This window comes from Mangifera indica, chromosome 17 (genome assembly GCF_011075055.1).
Source record: "Mangifera indica cultivar Alphonso chromosome 17, CATAS_Mindica_2.1, whole genome shotgun sequence".
Lineage (NCBI taxonomy): Eukaryota > Viridiplantae > Streptophyta > Magnoliopsida > Sapindales > Anacardiaceae > Mangifera > Mangifera indica.
The window spans coordinates 5,916,402-5,935,441 of record NC_058153.1 but is presented as its reverse complement, the minus strand read 5'-3'; the positions used below and the strand labels follow the sequence as shown (position 1 = coordinate 5,935,441).

The 19,040-nt window shown below is 32.5% G+C and overlaps 3 protein-coding genes across 9 annotated transcripts; 2 read left to right on the top strand and 1 right to left on the bottom strand.

The window, feature by feature from the left end:
* Positions 1 to 1,105: 1,105 nt before the first annotated feature.
* Positions 1,106 to 3,669, top strand: LOC123200045 (glutamic acid-rich protein-like). 2 transcript variants are annotated; one of them, XM_044615131.1, is made up of 4 exons: positions 1,106 to 1,233; positions 1,356 to 1,497; positions 2,919 to 2,977; positions 3,076 to 3,669. In XM_044615131.1, exons 2-4 carry the CDS (start codon positions 1,378 to 1,380, stop codon positions 3,401 to 3,403), a joined length of 507 nt encoding a protein of 168 aa, XP_044471066.1. In that variant the 5' UTR covers positions 1,106 to 1,233; positions 1,356 to 1,377; the 3' UTR covers positions 3,404 to 3,669. The 2 variants fall into 2 exon arrangements, with proteins under 2 accessions (XP_044471066.1, XP_044471065.1); XM_044615130.1 differs by having other exon boundaries at positions 1,154 to 1,497.
* Positions 3,670 to 4,363: 694 nt separating this feature from the next.
* Positions 4,364 to 8,047, bottom strand: LOC123199883 (triphosphate tunnel metalloenzyme 3). 3 transcript variants are annotated; one of them, XM_044614906.1, is made up of 2 exons: positions 7,165 to 8,047; positions 4,364 to 4,579 (listed from the first exon to the last, which is right to left on the bottom strand). In XM_044614906.1, the coding sequence occupies exon 1, from the start codon at positions 7,782 to 7,784 to the stop codon at positions 7,179 to 7,181; it is 606 nt and encodes a 201-aa protein (XP_044470841.1). In that variant the 5' UTR covers positions 7,785 to 8,047; the 3' UTR covers positions 4,364 to 4,579; positions 7,165 to 7,178. The 3 variants fall into 3 exon arrangements, with proteins under 3 accessions (XP_044470841.1, XP_044470842.1, XP_044470840.1); XM_044614907.1 differs by having other exon boundaries at positions 4,364 to 4,595; positions 7,176 to 8,047; XM_044614905.1 differs by having other exon boundaries at positions 7,176 to 8,044.
* Positions 8,048 to 13,595: 5,548 nt separating this feature from the next.
* Positions 13,596 to 17,285, top strand: LOC123200022 (methyltransferase-like protein 2). 4 transcript variants are annotated; one of them, XM_044615102.1, is made up of 10 exons: positions 13,596 to 13,999; positions 14,106 to 14,453; positions 14,534 to 14,720; positions 14,809 to 14,948; positions 15,146 to 15,179; positions 15,612 to 15,687; positions 15,875 to 16,052; positions 16,168 to 16,257; positions 16,367 to 16,448; positions 16,774 to 17,285. In XM_044615102.1, exons 2-10 carry the CDS (start codon positions 14,157 to 14,159, stop codon positions 16,935 to 16,937), a joined length of 1,248 nt encoding a protein of 415 aa, XP_044471037.1. In that variant the 5' UTR covers positions 13,596 to 13,999; positions 14,106 to 14,156; the 3' UTR covers positions 16,938 to 17,285. The 4 variants fall into 4 exon arrangements, 3 of the variants coding, with proteins under 3 accessions (XP_044471037.1, XP_044471038.1, XP_044471036.1); XM_044615103.1 differs by having other exon boundaries at positions 13,596 to 14,220; positions 14,300 to 14,453; XM_044615101.1 differs by having other exon boundaries at positions 13,596 to 14,453.
* Positions 17,286 to 19,040: the final 1,755 nt, after the last annotated feature.

The window sequence follows — 19,040 nt, the reverse complement described above, 5'->3', positions numbered from 1 at the left end:
AAAACTTAATAGAATTAAAAGCGTTCTATATTTAATTTTATGGATAATGTGCGTCATTCATAATTATACATTTTAATATAACGGTCAAGTAATGCTAAGTGTCCTCTAACAGAAATTTATTTAACATATATACTGTTGCAAATTTAGTGAAAGTTATGTTGGCTCAATAAAGGCCAATTATTATTTCGCACCTAAGGTTTAATAAAATATAAATACACACTCATAAGTTTCAAAAATTCAAACATTTATATATCACATAATTTCTGTTAAAATTTGTTATTAATTATAAAGATAAAATCGTTATTTAATCAATAATATTAAAAAATTAGAATTTTATCTTATTCTCTTCTTATAGTTTAAAAAATTAATATTTTTCTATCTAAAAGTTTGAAAAGTTGTAATTTTTCTCTTAGGGTTTCATTCATTCATTCCTTCTCTAGTAATGTTCTCCTATCAACCTCTTATCTATCAGTACTCCCTCTAACATCCCAAACGATTACACGATCACTGTTCTTTAGATACGAACGCAATAAATCGTTTAGATTCGTTGGTTGATGAATACGTTTCTTCCTACCATCTTTGTTGCATTCATGGTCGGAGAATGATTTGGATCTAAACAAATCAATATAAAAAGATTCTTCTGATGTCGATTAGTCAGCCAAACAAAGATGATTCGTCTTCTTTCAACAAAATAACGTTAGCGGGAAGGTCAACAATGGGAGCAGAAGATGGTGAAAATACCAACTGACAGTGGAAACAACATTTAATCACTGAAGAAGGAAGAAAAACCCTAAAGGAAAAAGTGAATTTTTTAAAATTTAATCTTGAAGAAAAATTATTAGTTTTATAAATTAAGAGGAAAAATGATATAAATATTTAAGGTTTAGTAATAAAATAATAATTTTACGTTTATCTATAATAAAAAAATTTAATAAAAGTTAATTCATATGTGAATGTTTCAATTTTTAAAATTTAGTAATTATGTATTTGTCCTTGTAAACCTTTATAGGGAAATAGCCCTTTGGCTCTCAACTAAAGCATAAAACAAATTAGTGAAATTCAAATCACCCAAAATACAATTATTGCCGCAATCATATTTTCTTACATGACACTTTAGTCCTCACATCCAACTACAGTAAAAAAAAAAAAAAGAGAGAGTAAAATATTGGAACTACTGAATCTAGCAGCAAAACCCTAGCGTTCAGACTAACCCGACCCAACCAATCAGACCCAGTTAGTCAATCAGCTTTCCCTTCTCTTTCTGTCTCGGTTTTTCGCTTCTGACTTCAAAGTCTCCGTCTTTCTGTCTTTTCTTTCGCAATACTTCTGCTAATTTAGTGTGATTTTGGGCATAGTTTCCTTTTTTTTGGGGCAAAAATGGAGGCGGGGAGTTGCAGCTGTTCGGAAAAGAGATTGTGGGCACTCTCTGTCATGGAGGCTTTTATGATTGAGGCTGTTGTTCATGTTTACGAGTCTCTCACTTGCCTTGTCTTGCTGGTATACTTTATCTTTTGAATTACATTTTTTAATTGGGCTCATTTCTTGTTTGTATATCTTCACTTTTCTTTTGAACTATAGATGCACAAATTCATTTGATTTTACTATTTCTGGGATTATTTAAGGTTTCCCTTGACGGTGTATTTGTGGGGATCAACTGTTTTTGTGAAAGTGTTGACTTTTTCTCTGTTTGTACCTTACGAGGTGGGTTCTTTTTGGTTTTACCTTTTCGGAGAGGAACACTCATTGTGTTAATGGGAAGAGCATAATTTGGTTTTATGTAGTGAGATATGTTAACATTTTTTAAGATTTTCCAACTAGTGGCCTTTATTTTCCACTATGTTTTGAATGTGCAATGTTGTAATGTAATCGTGATGTATGTCACCTTCACTTAATCAAGTGACTACATGATTAATTTAACTTTGAGTACTATTATTAATGTGCTGTGTTGCTGTTTGCTAATGGATGGTTACATTCTGTTTTATACTGGATGCCGATTGATATGTTGAATGCTTTTCATTGCAGCTTGAGAGAAACTGTTGTTTTTGGGTTTTTAGTTGAGTTTAGCATTTGATACTTCTGCTTATTTTTGTGTTCAATTTGAAGTGGAAACTTAGTACTTTTTGGTGCCCACCATGTTTTGCTGTTTCCTTTATCATGTATAATAGTAACTTTATTTAGTCTCTTCATCTGTTTGGTTGAAAGAAACATATTGAACTAGGAAATTAGGGACCACACTGAGTGGGCCTGATATGAACCCGCCTTCCAATAGGGAATACAGCTCACAATATGAGCCTGTTAATTTTCCATGGGGTCCTAAAATGCTAAATTTTGGTGTTGTGACACCATCTTAGTGTTTAGCTGTTTTCGTGACCACCATTTAGATCTAGTGATACCATTTTTGTTACCAAATAATAGCTTAACATTCACAGTTTTCTATTCTTTTGTTTTCTCTTACATAATTGTCACATGCCTTGCTCCCTGTTCATTTCCATCAATGTTTTGGGTTAAATATATTTTCCGTCTTCTGAGATATTTCAAGCATTATTAGTGTTTTAACATCTTAATGCATGAACAATTTGATCTTCTCTTGTACAAAATTATTGGTGGTTCAGTATTTTGCTTTATGGTCAATCGGTGTTGAAAATTTTGATTGTCTAAAACTGACTAGTTTGAAAACCTTGGGCTTATGTAGCTATCATTTATGAGCCTATATATGCACACATGCCTAGTTGGTTTTTTAATTATGAAATTTGATTGATGAAGAAATTTTCAAATTCCCTGTGGACATCCACCTCAAGCAACAGTATATGTGAAAGTTTTGTTGGAAGAACCTCTTCAATGACATAAAAGAGCATAGATCTTGTTTTATCTTTCTTTCTTCATGCCCTATTAATAAAATGAGTTATAATATGTTTCAGACAGGACAATTGCTGAATGATATCGATGGATTACCAAAATTGAAATTAATTGATGAGAGGTAATAATGTTATCTTGGCTCCTCATGATAATTCTGCATCATTGCTTTAGAAAGGGAAACTAAATCAATTGAATTTTGGATGGAACTCCTTTTTGCAGTTTTTCTTTGGATGAACTTCACAAAAGGGAATGCCCTGAGTCGGATATTAAAGATGCTAGTGAAACAGAGGAAGATGACGATGAAGATGAGGATAATGCCGATGAACAGGATGATGACGAAGATGATGAAGATTTCTCTGGTGAAGAAGAAGGGGAGGAAGGGGATCCTGAGGATGATCCTGAGGCCAATGGTGATGGAGGAAGTGAGGACGATGATGAGGATGATGATGGTGATGAAGATGATGCGGATGAAGACGAAGATGAAGACGAGGAGGAGGATGAGGAAGATGAGGAGGACGCCCAACCACCTTCTAAAAAGAGAAAGTGAAGACTAGCTATAGCTCCACAAGCTTTGATATGTTTCTTTACCTTTGTCTCTGGAGCTTTTACTAGGAAAGGTGGGATTTAGTTAGTCAGTTTGCATAGAGTAGAGAAATTTGCTATACCCAGTGTGAATGAGCAGCATTTGGAGTGTTTATCTTGTTATTACAAATTTATTGTGGTAGATGTTGATGTGGATATTGTCGCCCTTCTGGCTGAATTTGTAGAAATTGGGGATCTTTATTTCATTTTATTTAAGACTGATGAGTAGAAGTTGGCGTTGACTCATTATCAGATAACATAGAAAAAATCAAGCTTGAATTCTCATTTTCGCTGCTTCCAAACAGGAATGTACTTCTTGATGAATTCTACCTGAAGTAGCTCCTTAAACCAATAGAATCATTTTTTTTTTCTCGTTTTTACGTAAATAAATAGACCTTCAGAGGAAAAATTGACGCTGTAATATTTGGATAGGATCACAGAACTTTGTACTACACTAATTCTGATACAATTTCTGCTTCTTTCGATAATGATTTAATATTATAATAAAATTATATATATACACGTATTTTATGTTAATAAATAAATATTATTTAATTTATATTATTATATAATTAAATAATTTTAAATTAAAAATAAAATAATATTTAATTATATGATAATACTCATAAATATATATTTATTTGTGAACTAAAAAGAGATACATATATAGTATTGCACTCTGTTTAGGTAAGGGCTACAATGATAAGTTGTCCAAAGAGTGATGCTCTTGGACTTGTCCCATTATCCTTGTCCCACCGTATGGATTAACAAACTGTTGAACTCATTTCGAGAAAATCAGTTTTATGGTGCTGCCCTGCAACTGCAAATTGAAGGCAAGACTGCTGTTACCCCTAAAGTCTCCCAGCAGTTCCAAAACGAGTGAAAACAAGTGTTTAGAGTGAAAACGAGAGTACTGTAAAAAAGATAAAATAACCCACTTTAAAAAGTAACTTTATAAATATGAAAACAGAAGAAATTCAATACAAACACCATAACCATCAAACATAATGAAAAAGTAGTTCGCATAGTGATTTATTGCCAGCAGAGAGGGTGTAGAAAATGCAGGCATTCGAGAGTAAACTCTACACCATTTCTCTTCCAAACCTATAGTTTGCTACCAATAGCCATACCACAAGAAAGCCTGCAAAAGGTTAGTACTGAAAAACGTCAATTTGGTAATCAATGCTAATCTTTACTGAAGGAAATAATGATATGATCACAGGAATAAATTTCTGCAATTCAATAGGAATTGAGTATCAAAGTTCCATTTTAGTATTCAACCTAAAAGTTAACAAGGAAAACTGATTTTCTGACCGTATTCTTTCTAAGAGTGACATACCATAGCACAAATAATGTCTGTAAAGAGCAAAGAAAGAAACAATACCATCACACTGCCCATCCTAATCAAGTATATAGCACATTCAAATATAGCACATATTTCTCAACCATGGAGCATAAACAGATTAGAACAAGTATAACCATAAAAGTTTCACGCTTATCAATACCTGTGCTAAGGTAGTTTATTGGTAAGGCTATCTGTTAAGGGTGTAAGTGACAATTACTTGTCTGATCAAGATGGGTATTCTAAGCAACAATGGAGGCCTGTAGTAAGTCCGTTAGATCACAAGCATTGTCATACTTGTTTGAATAAGAAAAACAGCGACTTGTATTGACTATTGTCTTCATTATGGCTACTTCTTTTACCGATGCTACACTTCCAAAGATAAGTGTGTTTAGTATGGCTGCTTCTAAAACCAATCTGAATTGATCATGTAAGTTTCTCTTTTTCTTTCTTACTCAAAACATTTTTATTCAAGAAAGAAAAACCAAAAATAACAAAACCAGAATAGTCTTCTTTTCAGAAGGGCTTTAAAAGGCTAAGGCTTTCTTTGAATTGTGAAAAATGAAGAAAGAGAAGGATAGAAAACTGATTCAAAATTAGCAACCAATTTTCCTTTTTCTCTTCTGTTAAAACAAAGAGTGACTGCAAGTGGGTGTAATGTTCTATTTGATGGCTGAAAAAGTGTGAAGAAGAAAAAACTAGCATGAAATTTTATAGGAAAATCTAAGCAGGGATGTTAAGCTTTTCTTTCCATAAAATGAAGCAGAAATAAATTTCTCACAACATAAACCACCCTAAAGCTTCTTCATTTTGAATAAGATTGAAACAATTATAAACGAGACTAACAACTGAAAAATTGCCTGCAAATTCTACAGAACACAATACGACACAAATATCCACCAACTCAAAAACAAAAACCCAAAACTCCAAAAAGTACATTATAATTTTCTAAATCCACTTACTAGTATCACTCATAAAAACATTCAAGCAATAGCTAGCACCAAAATTCCAATGTTATAGAAACTTCTGCACCAGCTCCTAGTTTATTGAGAGTGCCACAGGTATATCTAGACAAGTTTGGAGACTACAGTAGATTTTATGACCTTCCAAAGAATTTTCATAGTCTTCCATGATGTTCCTAAATTTTCCTCCAAGGACTAAAGTAATAGTATCAAAAGCATCTAGAACGCTAGAGAAAACTTAACAGTCCAGATTAATTGTGGCAAAATGAGTTGGCAAGTCATATTAATGTCTTGTCAATGAAGAGGCAATATCTGTATTAATCAAACTAGACATAACCAGTTTAATTAATAGTATTAAAGATTTAAAACCTAAGAAAACTGATTTATTATATGGATGAATAAAACAATCCATTTGACCTGTTTCATAAATGGTATAACCTATTTAACCAGACCAACCTGTTTATTGCACTTACATGAATTCAACCAGTATTAACAAATTATAACAATAAGCAATTAATAATGTCAGTACTTTTTATAACGATTGCAGAAACATAGAGTTTTATATCAGTCCCCAAACATAAGATTTTTAATTCTTGAATATCTAAAATTTATTAATTATATAATAACAGGTTGACACAACGCTGTTAATTAAAAGTATCATTACATGTGATTGAGGACAATTAACTGTAACACCACCCGTTTATTAAACAGGTTACATGGTTAACACAACACAACACAAACCATTCAACATCAACAAAAACCAGCTAACTTTGTGTTGTGTCAAAATTCAATACAACACCAGCTTATGAAAAATAATAAGGCTAAGGCTTTCTTTGAATTAGAAAGAAGAGAGAAAAGGAAAATAATTGAAACTTATGAAATAGTTTTGCAAAGTTCAAACAAGGGGAAACAGGAGAGGTTTAATGTATTGCCTGATGGTTAAGCTGAGTACAAAGAACAAAGTAAAACATCAAATCCAATAAGAGAATCAAAATGGCACACTTGAACATTTCTTTCCCGCAAATGAAGAACAAAAATTTTTTATAAAAAATCAATGCAACTAAAGAATCTTAATTTTAAATGAGTTTGATTAAAACTAAGCCGAACAAGAAACCAAGTAATAGCTTCCTAATTATACTTTAAAAAAAAATCCTATATTGAATATCCACTAACTCAGCAATGAATAACTAGAAACTCCACCAATTACAAATAATAATATTCTAATACCACTTACCAGTATCACTCCAAAGACATTGAAACACAATAACTAACAACATCCATCAAACAAACATATACTTTGTTCACTATGTAAACTCCCCATACAGAAGATTTGCAATGGGAAAACCGATCAATAGACCAACAACACAATCAAATTAAAGCATCATTTCCAATACTATACAAAACAGACAAAATGATACACACAGAAAACTCACTGATCAAGGCAGCTTCCCAGCTCTAAAGACAGCAAACTTGGATTTCTCAGAGTACTCATATTCAATCCCATTTTCATTCAAATACTCCTCAAGCAATCTCTTCACCCCCTCAGGATCTTCACTCTCACACTCCACCTCATAACTAATTCCAAACTCATACTTAGTCTCATCAACCTCCAATTTCAATCCTTTCCAATCATAAACTTCCCGCACATTCTCAAAACCCCCCAAACACACCAACCCCATTTCATTCTCCACCCCAAACTCCTCTTTCACTCTCTTCACAACCCTAGAATCCAAATCAAACAACTTCAACGTATTCTGAACACAATCTTTCGCCATCACCGGGTCTAGTTCTTCCTCGTCTTCTTCCACGCGGCTCACTCCGTTAATTAAAGAGGCCTTGGACTTAAGGGACACAATACAACGAGTGTCTTTATCAAGAAATCGGAGACGCAAAACGGTGCGTTGAGAGTAGAGTGAGGAAGTTGGGGTGTCGAAGAAGAGGTTATGTTGGTGTAAAGTTTTGAGGTGAAATGGAGCAAGAAGAGTTTTTACTTGGTGATGGGCTGTGGAGTTTTTTAAGCGGAGCTTCACTTCTACTTCCATTGAAGATTAGAGGCCGATGCGTTGAGATTTGGAGGAGGGGTTTTGATGGGGGAGGAGATGAAGGAGAGAGGAGGAGGCGGTAGTGGTGGTTGGGGTGGCCGTGGCAGTGGTGGGAGGTTTGCGGGCTTGTTCGAGCTCTTCTTTGTCTTCGATCTTGACCTCGATTTTGCTGGCTTTTCTTCTCAGCATCCTCTGACGGTGTGCTTCTATAAGCAAAGCTTGGGGAGTTCTAGGGCTGTCAAAGTTCCAAACGTCTTTGATGGGTGGTTTGAATGAGAATGAGAATGAGAATGAGAATAAGAATGAGAAATCTCTATGTCCCACCGAAGGTTGTATGAAATGACCACATTTACCTTGAAGTTTGAAAAATTTAATTTCCCGCCCATCTGATAAATTAATTAAGAAAAGAAGAAAAAAATAGGATATTAATTAAAATAGCCAATTTTTTTTATGCATATTTAGTTACCTTTTTTTTCATTACACAAATAGAATCACTTTTTAGTTTGATTTTACCTTTAAAAAAAGAAGATTATGAGATTTAAGGTTGACTAGTTAATTATGGTCAGATAGTTTGGCGAGGCGACCAAGCGTGCATGAATTTTTTTTAAATTCATAATAATCTATACAAATTAAATATAATTAAATTTTATTATATTATTTTGTAGGTTTTATGTATTAGTTGGGTGAGTGGGTGAGTTTAATGCTTTGGCTAGACAAGTATAAAGCCGAAAGCTATTTTTGATATTTTATATTTTACGCTATATATATAAAATAGAAAAAAAAGTACATATATATACAAAGAAAAAAATTAGGCTATTTTAATTAATATAAAAAAAATCTAATAAATAGTACCATGCCATTAAAAGTTTATTAAATAATTTGTATACTTATAAATTATATTAATTTCAGTTAAAAATTATAAAAAATTTACTAGTACAAGAATATAAAACATTGTTAATGACATATAACTATATATTTAGGATAAATTATAATTTTTTTAAATTTTAAGGGTGATGATGAAAATTTTAATATATTTCATCATAGTTTTAAAAATTATAATTACACATTTAAAAAAATAAATAGAATACAACAATTCTAAAGTAAATGTCATATTAAAACTATTAAAGTTATAAACATATTTTTCATATATATGGAATAAATATAATAATTTTCAAAACAAAATAGGAAAATCTCTATTTGCCCTCTAGTAAGTCTTAAAAAATGACATATACACCCCCATTTACACCATGTATCATTATATTTGAATAAAAATAAATAAATACACTTTTACTATTAAAACTAATTACTAATTTTAATAGGTGAGTGAAAATTAAATTTTTTAAAATTTAAAGGATAAGAATAATCATTTCATCAACCCCAGGGTGAGAATAAGTCATTTGGTTGAATAAAAATAAGAAAGGAATGAGAATGTAATTGTTCAAAGAGTGGAATAAAATTTGGAATGTAAGAATTTTAATAAAAGAGTAAACAATATTTTTCCAAGTAGAATAATAAAGTTATGTGCATAATTTTTATATACAACTTATTTATAAATAATGATGTATTATTATGTGATTAAATATTATTTTATTTTTAATTTTTAACTATCTAATTATATAATAATAAATTATTATTTATTTATAAAATTATGTACATAATATTACTCTTATTAGAAATAGTCATTTTGGTCAAATAAGAATCAGAAAAGAAGGAGAATGAGAATGTAAACATTCAAATAATGGAATAAAATTTGGAATGCAAGAATTCTAGTAAAAGAGTGAATAATATTTTCCCACCAACACTTTAGCATAAAACCCTTTTTCATGTGCAATTGATATAAAAAATATTTTTTCAGCCATGATGAAAATATTATTTATAAAATACTAATGTTATAAAGATAAAATATTAATTTTACTATATATTATTTTTTAAAAATAAATATCATATAGTTAAATAATAATTTAACTTTTAAAAATGTTTAAAAACTTACAAATTAATTCCTTAAATCTTTTCAAACCATCCTATATTTTAAAAATACTGTTATAGATATAATAGTTTTTATTATTAAATTTATATATTTAATTTATTACATTATGTATAATTCTTTGGGGTGTAGTTAGTAATTTTGAAACTATTTTAAAATTTTCAAAACATTTAAATTTTTTTTCAAATTTTCAAAACCCTTTAAAAATTCATTAATAACTCTAATATTTTTAAAAAAAGTATAATTTATCTTAAACAAATGATTATATATTATTAAGACTGTTATTTATATTTGTATAAGTAATTTTTTTATTTTTAATTAAAATGAATACAAATTAAGAATAAAAAATATTTAAGATGAAGGGTTTTTCATCTTTTTAATATTTTAATAAAAATTTAATATATATTTTAATTAATTTAACATATAAGTGTGAAATTAGTTCCTTAAATATGAGAGCCTATAATTTCATCAGACTTTGATGAAAAACAGTCATTTAGCCTTTATTATATTGTCTTAAAAAAAAAATAAACAGTTAATATATATAAAAAATATTTTGTAATATGCTTTTTGTTTAAAATTATATTTTTACTGCCAAAAAATTTGTTTCGTTCACGGTTAAGTATAAATACAAATTCATACTTGTTAATTTTGAAAATCTAAATACTCACCATGTATTAATTCTGGTTGTTACTGTAAACAGTAAAATCGTCATTTAGAGATTTTATTTAAAAAAAAATTATTTTTTTCTACCTTAGTTTTAAAAACTATTCGTTTTTTCCTAGCATAATTTTAAAAAGTTTATTGTTTACCCTCACTAGCTAAGATTTCTAAGGTTTTCATATTTTAGAATTAACACCGTGATACGAACCTTAGGAGAACCACACCTCAAAAGCTAGCTATTGAGATGGGGGAGCCCAAGGCCATATAAACCCCACACTAGTTGTTTATACTTTCCAATGTGGGATCCAAGTCTCATACCTTACACTTGGGATCCTAACATACCACCACGCTCCGCAGCCCCGGCGCCCACGCGGGTTGGCTGTGCGCTAGCTCCCTGCTAGCCCCGGGCAAACATTGTAATACCGACGTCACCACCCGCGCCGCACGATTGCAATTGGGAGACATGGTGATGGCTCTGATACCAAATTATACGAACCTTAAGAGAACCACATCTCAAAAGCTATGTGATTCTCTTAAGGTTCGTATCATTTGGTATCAGAGCCATCACCATGTCTCTCAGTTGCAATCGTGCGATGCGGGTGGTGACGCCGACATTACAGTGTTCGCCCGGGGCTAGCAGGGAGCTAGCGCATAGCCAACCCGCGTGGGCATCGGGGCTACGGAGCGTGGTGGTATGTTAAGATCCTAAATGCAAGGTATGAGACTTGGATCCCACATTGAAAAGTATGGACAACTAGTGTGAGGTTTATATAGCCTTGGGCTCTCCCATCTCAATAGTTAGCTTTTGAGGTGTGGTTCTCCTAAGATTTGTATCATTTGGTATCAGAGCCATCACCATGTCTCTCAGTCGCAATCGTGCGACGTGGGTGGTGACGTCGGCATTGCAGTGTTCGCCTAGGGCTAGCAGGGAGATAACGCACAGCCAACCCGTGTGGGCGTCAGGGCTGCGAAGCGTGGTGGTATGTTAAGATCCCAAGTGTAAGGTATGAGACTTGGATCTCACATTGGAAAGTATAGGTAACTAATGTGGGGTTTATATGACCTTGGACTCTCCCATCTCAATAGCTAGCTTTTGAGGTGTGGTTCTCCTAATGTTCGTATCATTTGGTATCAGAGCCATCACCATGTCTCCCAGTTGTAATCGTGTGGTGCGGGTGGTGACACCGACATTGCAATGTTCGCCCAGGGCTAGAAGGGAGCTAGCGCACAGCCAGCCCACGTGGGCGTCGGGGCTGTGGAGCATGGTGGTATGTTAGGATCCCAAATGTAAGGTATGAGACTTGGATCCCACATTGGAAAGTATGTGCAACTAGTATGGGGTTTATATGGTCTTGGGCTCTCCCATCTCAATAGCTAGCTTTTGAGGTGTGGTTCTCCTAAGGTTCGTATCACACCGCCCCTCTCAAATTCCAAAACATTATACTTACACTCCCAAAAATGTATTTTCCCTCTTCGATGATTGTTCATCCCAATAATTGACTCCGATGCATCCTAAACCATCCTTTTGTCATCCTTGCATTGTCTTTGGTGATTTTTAGGTCTAAAACAACCCATAATTGTGGTGAATTTGAGCGAACATTTTCAATTCTCTCTCTCTTAATTTAGTGTTTCCAACAACCTTCTTCTTGGTGGTCAATGACATCACAACCTTCTCTGTTCTCTTTGGGTTGTGACATCATTGACCATTGGGGAGAAGTCATCGAAAATAGCAAATTGAGAGAGACAATCGAAAATGCTCACTTAGATTCGTGATGAATCTTGATTGTTTTACATTGATAAATCATTAGAAACGATGCAAAGGGTGCCAAAAAGATGTTTTGGGATGCGTTAGAGTCAATCATCAGGACGAATGATTGCGAGAGAGGGAGAATACATTTTTGGGGGTTTAAGTGTAATATTTTAAAACTTGAGAGGTTGGCTATTAATCTTAAAATATGAAAATCCTAGAAATTCTAGATGGTGGGGGTGAAAAGGTAACTTTTGAAAATTATGTTAGGGGGAAAATGGTTAGTTTTTAAAACTAAGGTGGAAAAAAGAAATAGATTTTTCTAGTACATATTCATCAAAGCATGCAACAATCAATCAAAACCAAGAAAATTGTTTTTATTGTTCATTTGGAATGTGTAGTTTTTTTATTCATTTAAATGACCAACCAAAATGGTCTACAAATCAAACCAAAGCTATATCAATACAAACACAACACAAAGAGCTTTCTTTTGAGTTATGGTAGAGTTCAAGATTTAATAGATAAAACAATCAAAATGCTAATAAAAGTCAATGGCAAAAAATGTAATTTTAGTACAATTATCTGCCATAAGGAAAAATAACACATATGCACACTCTAATTTGAATTTTTAATTAAACATAAAATATAACTAAAACATAAAAAAATGGTTCTACCAACCTTAAGATCTTCCACTACTAATTTTCCACTAAGATAATTGGATAAATGAAATGAGATAAAAAGCTAACAAAACTCTCTTCAATTTTTTTTTTTTTTTTAAATAACATTCTCATTACATAATGAGATGCCTTCCTCCTTCATATGAAGAGGTAGTGGCAACACAATGACAGTCAACAAAAGTTCAACTAATTTTACATAAATTAAGTTAAGCCTCATAAATAAACTAGGCTATGTCTTTTAATTTGCTAAAGACAAAAGTTGGTTGTCTTCTTCCTTAAATCTAGGAACCATATCTTCTAGATTTGCAACCAAACTTTCATTTAGTTCTAAGCGAACTAAATGGACAAGTTTTAGTTAAAAATGGGGTTCAAAAGAGGCTTGGATGAATTGGGTTTGGAAAATGTACCATGTGAAGAGTATTTTAAGTTGAAAGAGCAAACTACTCAAAGGGCTTTTAAGTCCAACTAATCAAATTATATCCAAAAGTGAAGTTGGGCAAAAAATTAAAGTGCAATACTTTTTTTGGTTTGGGAATTATTAAAACTTCATCCTTTTTGGCCTTAAAAGTTACATTAAGGCTTGAAAATGACTAGAAATCCAAAAATGATGATGGAGCTATATATGCATCATTTTTTTATTTAAATAAAATTTTTAAATAATAATTTTTTTTTTAATAATAACTATTAAAATTAATAAATAAATAAATATTTAAGTATTTGAAATTAACAAATGTAACTTTTGGTTTAGCCTAAACCTTGGGTGGTAATAAGTCTTCTGACCTATTTTTTCGGAAGCTTGCTTGCAAACCCTCCAGCAAATACGCCCTGCGAATCATCACTCCATCAACTTGTTCTGATGACTTTAAATTCTGTAGATTAAAGAAGAAAAAGAAACCGGACTCCAACATCCTCCGATACATACCACTCAGAAAACAATCTGTGTTAATCATATTAATGGGTTTTAGAGAGCTTTTATAGACCTTTAGTTTTCTGGGTTCATCTTTTGCGTTTGAAACTTCGGGTTCTTTCTGTGTTTGAAACAACTTACTAGGATTTCATTTTCTGGTCTAATTAGTTATTTGTTTTAGTTGGATGACGATGAAATTGTTCTTCTTTTCCAGTATTTTGAGAAGAACATTAACTTCAAGTAATGTTCAATTTAATTTACTTGTAGCTTGATTCTTTTTCAAATTTTCCTTTTCTTATTGTTGTAATGATAATTTTTTTTAATTCGAACTTTCATGATAAAACAGCAAGGTTTCCCTTAACATCTAGCTTTGCTTTCGTGGTGTCAAATAATTTTCATGGAAATAATGAACAACCCAACACACAACGATGAGAACGAGCTATTGACGTTTCTCGATTCCGGTATTTACCGATTCCGAAACTCAAATGCGGTTTTCATTGATCCCGTTCGTATACTCAACCGATCCTATACTCGATTTAGGGTTTCTCCATCTGCATATTACTCCCGTTTCTTCGAATCCAAGCCAGCCGAAAGTGAAACCAAAGAGACTTCAAATTTTAAAAAACGAAAAAGAAAGCGCAAAAAACCTCACATTCTTAACGAAAAAGAGCAAGCTGCCGATCAACGTTACCAGGTAACCGTTGATTGTTTGATATTTTATTTTATTGAATTCAGCATAAGATTTGATGGGTGCTTAATAATTGCTTTCTGTAGGAAGTGAAGCCCGTGTTATTGAAGGCGCATGAAGCTCTGTTAGGTGCTACTGATCTCTTAATGATTATGGGAAAAATAAGGTGTGAGCTTTGTTCTTCATCAGAATGTGGTGTTGAGCAATCGTTTGTTGAGCTTGGAAGAGTGTGGCAGGCCCCTATGTACGAGATAACTTTCAGTTTTAATCAAGGTAATGAACTGTATTATTGTAGCTTTTATATATGCTAATCTCTATAGGTATTTCAATCTTCGAAGTTGAACTTAATTTTGATTCACAGGGTCCAAAATTGATGGCTACAGTGAACAGAGGGTGCTTCCTTTGTTTAATAATTTGGTTGCAAATGAGACTTGTGACGATGTGGAGGTTGAAGTTCTATCCAGAAGATATATATTGCCTAGAGAAAGTTGCTTCTTCATGGTAAGCTTACAAATTAATTTATCTGAAATTTAATTCTTAGAAAGAAGAGGCCTAATTTTTTTTCTAATCTTTTTATTCTTAGTTGTCAGTGATTGATAACTGGTGTACCCTGTTGAAGTTACTTTTGTTTGCATAATGATGAATGTTCATAACAACTATGCCTTACATGTTTCTGAATGTTCTTTTGTCATGAGAAGTCTGACCTGGGGCAGATTCACGACCTTATTCCTGGTAACTACTGCTTTTGGAGCTGAGTTGTATTTGTTGAGTTTGTACCATTATGTGCTCACAAATTACTTTTGTACAAGGAAAATCTAGGGCTCTAGTTTAATTTTTCCATGAAAAGTTGATTGATAGTGTATCACTGAACATATCATTCTCCAAAATATGCACAACATCATTGTTATCGTCTATTCAAAATTTACACAAATTCTAGATCTATGATGTTAAAAGCACGTTGGTTTAAATCATCTGCAATCTTTTCTTTGTGTGACTTATGCAGACTTTAGACCCGTTGCCAACCCAAAATGTAATGCCCCATTCAGTTTATAAATTCTCTGAAGTTTCACTAAAGATCTCATAGATGCTACAATGTAATTAATTTAGACATTGAACTGGTTTATCAACCAATTATTAAGATTCTTCACTTGTTCTCTTTTGCAGCTGAATCTAATTGTGGCTTCAATTTCATAGTCATTGATCCTCCATGGGAAAATGGAAGTGCCCGTCAGAAATCGTTGTAAGTTATCATATATTTTACCTTTTTTTTTGCATTCTCACTTTCAGATATCTGCAAGCTTCTGTTGATAATTTGTACATGTTTTTTTATTATGTTATTATATGCAACTATGCATGGATGTTATAGATACTAGTACAACATTAGCCTAAATGATGATGATTGCATTCTGTTTTCACCATCATCACAGGTATCCTACTCTGCCGAACCGGTATTTCTTATCCCTTCCAGTTCGGCAACTTACTCACACAGAGGGAGCACTTGTAGCCTTATGGATTACTAACAGGGAGAAGCTGTATAATTTTGTTCAGAGAGAGCTATTTCCCACATGGGGAGTCAGCTATGTGGCTACATTTTACTGGTTAAAGGTGATCTTTCTCTTTCTTGCTGGTTATAGAGTGGTAACATACTCTAGTGTAACATTTGGTTCTCTCGCACTTTGTGAAAATACTTAATTTATCATGCTAATACATAATGTTGCAGGTGAAAGAAGATGGGACACTCATTAGTGACTTGGACCTCTTTCATCATAGGCCTTATGAATGCCTTCTTCTGGGATACAGTTCCAGGGAGGTAAGTGTATGTAATGGTACAGGGCATTTTTCAATGGTATCACACAAATCGATGGTTTCATCTTACAAGTTTTTGTTTTATTGCTTATATCTTTGCTTGTTTTTTGTAGCAATCAGGAACTACATCTATAAAGGATAATCAAATCATTATAAGCATTCCTGGAGATTACTCACGGAAGCCTCCAATTGGAGGTATATCTCACTTATTTTTATACAATATTTTTGACTGCATATGCAAATGCACATCTGCACTCCAGATTAACCATTTGCAGTTATATCTGAACTATGTTGCTCTTGTTTGATTTTTATCTCTGTGTTTCTGATATCTTGTGCCATATCTGATTTCCTGTACTCCTATTCTTGTAGACGAAAAATATGTATTTCTCACCTTACAAAAAGCCCTTAGTTCTTAGGCAGAGTTAGTTCTCGCTACTGGTTTTTGAATTTTCAGCAAGCAATAATCTTTTAAGAAAAATATGCTTTCTGTAATTTAATTGGTATTTTCTTGCCATTATAGAGTTGCTTCAGGAGTATGTTCCTGGGCCTAAACCTTCCAGATGTATTGAACTTTTTGCTAGAGAGATGACTGCACGATGCATTTCTTGGGGGAATGAACCTCTTCACTTTCAGGATTCGAGATATTTTTCTAGGAATTCAGATGCGGCTCATTCATCCAAATGAAAGCGTTTCTGTTGGGCATTATACCGAGATTTTGAACTCAGGATATTCTGCAATTCTAAAGATCTGTTTGTTGACTATGATTTTCCCGGCAGCTGAAAAAAAATACAAAAACACTTAATGATACATATAGGCTTTGGAATTAAGGCAAAGAAGAGTAGGATGTCGATTTCCAAATATAGAATTGAAAGCATGTAATTTTTGACCGTTTCTTTTTTTCCTGTCTTCCCCATTAACTTAGACAATGATTTACATTGAATAGGCTGATTAGCAGAAGACATAGTTGAATCGTAAATGTTAATTATGAACTGAATTATGTTGATGCATCAAATATATTTATCTTTGTAGGAAGCTTTCTTCTTATTGCTTGAAAATATGATTGTGATTGGCTTGCCTCATTGACCAAGGCGCAAGCAAATATGAAAATGTTGTTCAGTCTGAGACTGAAGAACCGGGCCCTATATTAAAATATGGGTTGGTTCCAGTTCTTCAGAGAGAAGAATTGGATCCGGACTTAAAATTTGTCAGTTCCACTGTATTACTATTCGGAATTTATCTTATTTCTTTTAGTTTTGTGGAGGAACTAGAATCGAAAATCGGGTATCCAACAATTTTGATTTTGAATGGGTATTCGGCTTATCCATAATCATGTCTTCTCGGAAAGACAGGGTTTTCACGAATTTATGTCAAAAATACTTTTAATTGTTAAAAATCAGACCATAATTCTCTTCAAATCAATTTTTCATCAGCATTGAAGCAAACTTTTCATAAAAATACAATATTCATCTGTTGAAATTTTGAAATCTATACCCCAAAGTTAAAACATAGTTTTCAATATAAACAGATAAAAATCCACGCTAAACTAATCCCATTTTTAACGAGTTTTAGTTCAAAAAATTTTGGTTTTTGGTCAAAATTTTGTGCGTTTGTGTGACTCATGGATTGAATTTGATTGTGCTTATCGTGAAATCTCTTTTATATATAAGGGTAAAATCATCCAACTATTTTAACTATTTTAACGATTATATTCATATATTCTTTTAAAGTAATTAGAATTAAAATAAGTAATTAAGTTATTTAATTACTTTACAGACAAATAAGTTATCTATGAAAAGAATTAATAGGTGTAACATTATTAATATTAAAATATAAAAATTTATTTCTTTTTTTCGGTGATCAAAGAGGATTTAACCTTTTATACTCTGGCCTTTCAGATGTAGGAGATCAAGTTATTCAAACTCTGATACTTGATAATGAAAATCTTTTTATTCACCACTTTGGCCAATTCTTAGGGTAAAATTTAATTTTTTTTTACAAAACTTGTGAATTTACTGCATTGGCACACTCTTCAACTAAGAAGAATTATGGCATTTAGCTTTTTCAATTTGCCTGGAGTCTACTGGAATTTAGAAAGGAATACCATTTAGAAAACTACAGAATCACTATAACAAGGCCAATGTTTCCTATTTTCTGAAAATTCTTAATTAACATATATTTATTTTTTTAAATTTAGTTATAGAGAAATATATCATATAATTAAAATCAATATTAATAGTTTGGGTTGAGGATGAAATAACTTCTATTTTCATGAACATGTGACTCAATCTCCAATTATTTGTGATGAAGAAATCTCGTCGGATGTTTTTTTTAATTCGGGGATGACAACCCTCGGCAGAGACATGGCAGGGACGGGTTGGGCCCAACTCTCGATTTTTGGCACAGCTCATTGGGGCACAACTTGTGAAATTGTCGCCCGTGCGGGAGGCTTGAGGTAACCCAAGAGACTTTGGGTTGTACTGCAAGTCTTGTTATACTAGTGGCCCATTGGGCAGCCATTTAGACAGGATGGGCTATTTTAGAATTGGCCTGACATAACAACTTCGACACAACCTACTATCGAGTCAACCAAATAATTAGTAGGCCGAAAGACTTATTTCCACCAAAAGTTTGGTCCGAATCCAAACTGACATCTATTAATTTTTAAAAACTCAGATATTTATTATTTTATTAAAATTCTTTGTTAGAGTCAATAACAAAATTATCATTTAAAAAATATATAAATAAATTAAAATTTTATCTTATTTTCTCTTTTAATTTTAAAAACTA

Coding starts and splice junctions, on each gene's coding strand:
- LOC123200045 (XM_044615131.1), top strand. CDS start 1,378: ATGGAGGCGGGGAGTTGCAGCTGTTCGGAAAAGAGATTGTGGGCACTC. Junction 1,498..2,918: donor TCACTTGCCTTGTCTTGCTG/GTATACTTTATC, acceptor AATATGTTTCAG/ACAGGACAATTGCTGAATGA. Junction 2,978..3,075: donor TTGAAATTAATTGATGAGAG/GTAATAATGTTA, acceptor TCCTTTTTGCAG/TTTTTCTTTGGATGAACTTC.
- LOC123199883 (XM_044614906.1), bottom strand. CDS start 7,784: ATGGAAGTAGAAGTGAAGCTCCGCTTAAAAAACTCCACAGCCCATCAC.
- LOC123200022 (XM_044615102.1), top strand. CDS start 14,157: ATGGAAATAATGAACAACCCAACACACAACGATGAGAACGAGCTATTG. Junction 15,180..15,611: donor GATTCACGACCTTATTCCTG/GTAACTACTGCT, acceptor TCTCTTTTGCAG/CTGAATCTAATTGTGGCTTC. Junction 15,688..15,874: donor AGTGCCCGTCAGAAATCGTT/GTAAGTTATCAT, acceptor CCATCATCACAG/GTATCCTACTCTGCCGAACC.